This window comes from Macrobrachium nipponense, chromosome 4 (genome assembly GCF_015104395.2).
Source record: "Macrobrachium nipponense isolate FS-2020 chromosome 4, ASM1510439v2, whole genome shotgun sequence".
Classification (NCBI taxonomy): Eukaryota; Metazoa; Arthropoda; class Malacostraca; order Decapoda; family Palaemonidae; genus Macrobrachium; species Macrobrachium nipponense.
Window position 1 is genome coordinate 111,676,113 of NC_061100.1, and position 5,000 is coordinate 111,681,112.

General features: G+C 34.1%; 1 protein-coding gene across 2 annotated transcripts in view; it reads right to left on the bottom strand.

Annotated features, from left to right (window-relative positions):
• Positions 1 to 5,000, bottom strand: part of LOC135211064 (ionotropic receptor 25a-like) — a 57,423-nt gene that overhangs the window by 271 nt on the left and 52,152 nt on the right. For both annotated transcript variants that reach the window (XM_064244121.1, XM_064244122.1), the window contains exon 21: positions 1 to 1,821. This exon is cut by the window's left edge and continues 271 nt beyond it. In XM_064244121.1, coding sequence (XP_064100191.1) covers positions 1,782 to 1,821 — 40 coding nt within the window. In that variant the 3' untranslated portion in view covers positions 1 to 1,781. The remainder of the gene's footprint in view (positions 1,822 to 5,000) is intronic.

A 5,000-nucleotide genomic window follows, 5' to 3' on the forward strand; every position in this document is an offset into this window, starting at 1 on the left:
TTGAATTATCTTCGCTTTGTCCAGTTCAGACAGGAAAGGTAACATCAACCAGCTCATGCAACACAGACGTCAACTATGAACTATCCGCGTGAAGAAATACGTTTTAAAATGACAGCGAAGGGTTGTTGTTATACGTTGGAAATAGCATTGATCTGCCTCTCCTCTGAAGGGCTAAAATGTGCTGCGAGTGAAAACATAAACACAGGATTTGATCGTTCTTCTTCTTCTTCGTCTTCACCTTCCTAAGAATTAAGCTGTGGCAGCTGATGTCAATCGCAGAAGGAACAGACTAACAGCTTTCCGGGAAAAGAATTGTGCGGCTATGGAAGTGAATGACCAGTATCTGTCCCTACTACGCACCAGCTTAGAGACGCTGATGTTCAGGTCTTTTTTTTTTCTTTCTTTTTTGCACTGCGACCTCTTAAAGTTAATATCATAGAGCGAATACAAGGGTACAAGGTCAGGAAGTATTTCCATCGATTGCTTAGCTGGAAAATCTTAGGATAATCGTTGACGGGCTGTGATTGGCTGAGTAACCCCGGCTGATGCGTATCAGGGAAGATACTTTCTACGAAATGATTTTTCTTGCATTCCTTGCAGGTCAAAACCACCTGTCACAGCTAACACAGTAACTGTAGAACATCAACACCCGTTAATGTCCTTCAGTCATCTAATAAGCTTTGTTGAGCACCAAGGACGGGACATAATTATTGTCACATAGGCTTAGTCAGAAGAAAAAAACTAGCGTTTTCGCGTTGTCTTTTAAAAAACAGCCTTGCTTTAGGCACGAAGCAGTATTATTATAGAAATTTAGGCTTTTTGATTTTCCTTCCAGTGCCAACAAGACTTCTATTCATTACGACTAAATTAGATATAGTTTAACTAATCTTACACATACTCTCTACTCTTAAATCACCGAGTGATTTGCTTTATACAGTGTGACCCAAGAGTTTTATACGTACATATCACAACAACAGTATCGATATTCCTTGGATATTATCAGAGCCAGACCGTTGAATTAAAAGGGTATTACATGACCTGTTTTCGTGGCTCATGACCTGTTTATTATTCATTTATTTATTGTTACTTTGCAGCATGGCTTCACATTGAGAAAAAGACGGGAAATTATGGAATCTGACTAAAAATGAAGAACAACCGTACATAAATGAAATCCTAAATAAAGATGGAAGAGAATATTTCATGATATTCATCATATGATACGCAAAGAAAAATTATATATCTATGTATAATTTATACAAAAATGTGTTTTGAAAAGCATTATACTTATAGTATGAATTAGATAGATATAGTTTATACATCCATATAATTTTACAGACACGAGTACATAAACATACATATACTTATATTCACAAGTCTTTGCATGTGGACATATAAGTATGTAAATGTATAGTATACATTTATACGCATTATATAAAGTATTTCCAGTTGTTAACGTATACTCTTGTCGACATGTTTTGCCGAAATAGTTGTATATTGGGTAAAATAAATTGAAGCCATGAAAATTTCTGTTATACTAACTTACATTTTTGTTGAATGGTAATCATACGTACCTACCTGCCACTGACATACTTATTCTAACAAACTCGTTCCCCAATTTATAACAATTGGCCACCGTAATTATCCAATCACAAAAAATAACAGTAATTAATTGAGCCCAGTAAAAAGTGATCCCGTGACGACATTCTTGACCTTTTAAAATATTTACATTCGTCAGCAGCTCCCTCATCCTCTTCTTGACAACTTTCTGAAGGATCTCGGCTCTACCAGGGATTGGCAACCGGTGCAATGTTGTATTCGCCACTGTGCAGGGAGACGGAAAAAAATGTACAAATTAAACACAGGACAGTGAGCCAGATTTTAAGAGAAATCAGTATTTGTTCATGAGACGCAGCATTACATTCATGGGTGTTGGGTTTTCCTAAGCAAATGACAAATAGAAGTTATTGCACCGTTTTATCCTTCGTGTTCTGTCGTCCTCATGAGGCCCTGCATGCAAAACTTAGTTCTAAGAGCACAGAGAAATGTGAGGTGCAGCCACAAGGATTTAACACAGTTGGTGAACAAAAACTCTTAATGCAAAATCAGCTATTGAAGAACGAGGTTGTTTGATGCTTATTGTTAAAGTAAAAATATGAAACAGGCCCACTCTCAAATAAATAAAAACATATTCGGATCCAAGAGCGCGTCTATGATCCTCTTCGTGCGCTAGAAAATTGTATTTTTCCCCAAATTATAATAATAATAATAATAATAATAATAATAATAATAATAATAATAATAATAATAATAATAATAATAATAATAATTAGTGAGGAAAGGTATATTTAGCTTGAGGAAGCAAAAAAAAAAAAAAAACATTCTTGAAGTATAATTAATCGAAAATCCGGTCATGGTTTTGTATACCACATTCTTTATTGTATGCGTACATGTAGAGTATATATTCATACATGTGTATGTATGTATGCACTCATACATATGAGTATGTTTGTTTGTATCTACAAGTTTGTATACACGCGAATAGATCAAGAAATTTGGTCAATGTATTTGTTTACTCATAATTTAAGTATTCCTATTTTATCCTGCATAATCCACACAGCCACTTCGTTACTAAAGGGTGTTTTCAGCGTTCCTTTGACCCTTATCTTAGGACATGGGTTCCTAAATTTTGTAGTGTGAATAAGTCATCATTGCTCCTACATCATTCCACTTCAGTTATGTGAAGTTATAATATAAAAGAAACGAAAATATTGGAATACTTAATTTCTAATGCATTTCATATGTAAGAGATTAATTTTACTTTTACCCAAGTCTTAAGAAATATAGAATTTAGATTTTAGAGATTATTCCTTTATTATTTCCATTTATAAATTTACTGAATTTTACTCCAAAGAACTATTGTTTTTAGAAAGTGTTTCGTTACCCCCCCGAAACGGCTTCATTAACCCCCTCGGGGTAATTACCCCCAGTTTGAGACCCACTGTCTTATGGCAACTGGGTTAAGGATGATCCTTTTCTTTCTATATAAACTTACATTCATATTTATATCAGTCTGCTTGTAAAGGACGAGAGTCGAAAGGACTTGCAATGGTACTCAATTGTTTCACTTTCCTTCGTGGCTTTTGCTGATATATATATATATATATAATATATATATATATATATATATATATATTATATATACTCAAGATAAATCAGGATGGGCTAAAATGGAAAACTAAAAGAACGACTTGGCTCTCGAATCGGAGGATGGATTGACTTGAGTAGCAAGGTCATTCCGGCATTCCTTTATAGCCAGCCGATCAGGAATTGACAGGATACAGTGTAACAGAATTCATCTTAGAGGAGGCTAGCGGTGTAAGAAACTAACTGAAGCCTTGGGAGAAAATGTAAATGTTGATGAACTTAAAGTGCCTTTGGCCGGGAGCCAATCGCCAAACCAATAATATCAATATTGGTACTTTCAAGGTTGACGGACGAATAGTGCCTTTAGCCCCAGTCACGAATTATTGACGACACTATAGTAGAGAGCTGCTTTGACTGGAAGGACTCGGTCTAAGGTTTAAATAAATAGAAATGACTGCACAGCAGTGTAGATCAACTGTAATTGTCCTTCTCTGGGCATTGAACCAGAACCAGAAGGTTTAACCGACTGTGGCCTAGTTGATAATGAGCCAGCATCACAGTAAATTTAATAAGCATGGTTAACTATATATATATATATATATATATATATATATATATATATATATATATATATTATATGTGTATATATATATATATAGCCAAAATCAGCAGGAGGCCACTCGGCACAGTCACACTAAGTAGATGAAGGCAGGCAGGAACACACAGGAATTTGACATTTTGTCATTTATTCCGACGTTTCGCAATACATTATTGCATCCTCAAGGAATTCTACAATAGATGTAAATAAAACAATTTTTAAAAACTTTTAAAAATTATAAAATTGAAAATAGTTATCTATAAGTCAGTTTAAATGCAGACCATATTTAAAACACAATAAGTTAAGTTAAAACACAAGTTACAAAAATAAACATGGAATTGAACATTAATCTACAAGGATTTATTAAAAAATGTATAATGATAATAATAAAAATAATAAATTAATAAAGGAGTGGAGCTAATCTGCCAGAGCAAAGTCAAGAGTAAACTGAAGGCAGAATAGAAAAGTAAACAATAAGAGGCTTTAAGAACAACAATAAGTCCAGATAAAAAAGTTGAACAGCTGAGGACTGGGTATTTAAAACCGGAACAAGATGTTTAAATTTCAATGTCTCTAAAATAAATAGCTCTTTAGGGTTGTTGACCTGTCCAATTATAGAGAAATCTTTGTATTGGATGTCAGTTTTACATTGGCTCCCTTTTTCAGAGTAAAAGACCGACTCGCTCTTTGATGACGTCTAATGTGGTATATAAGTATACTTGTCCCAGATGTGATATGGGAAATTATGTGGGATCCACGAAGCGTCTTCTTAGGGTACGAGTCGATTCACATAGGGGGTTTGGTCATAGAACTGGATGTCGCCTGTCCAACCCAGTTGCGTCCAACATAAGAAATCATTCTTTACAATGTAAAACTAACATCCAATACAAAGATTTCTCTATAATTGGACAGGTCAACAACCCTAAAGAGCTATTTATTTTAGAGACGTTGAAAATTAAACATCTTGTTCCGGTTTTAAATACCCAGTCCTCAGCTGTTCAACTTTTTTTTATCTGGACTTTGTTGTTGTTCTTAAAGCCTCTTATTGTTTACTTTTCTTTTCTGCCTTCAGTTTACTCTTGACTTTGCTCTGGCAGATTATCTCCACTCCTTTATTAATTTTTCATTTTTATTATTATCATTATATATTTTTTAATAAATCCTTGTAGATTAATGTTCAATTCCATCTTTTTTTTTGTAACTTGTGTTTTAACTTAACTTATTGTGTTTTAAATATGGTCTGCTTTTAAACTGACTT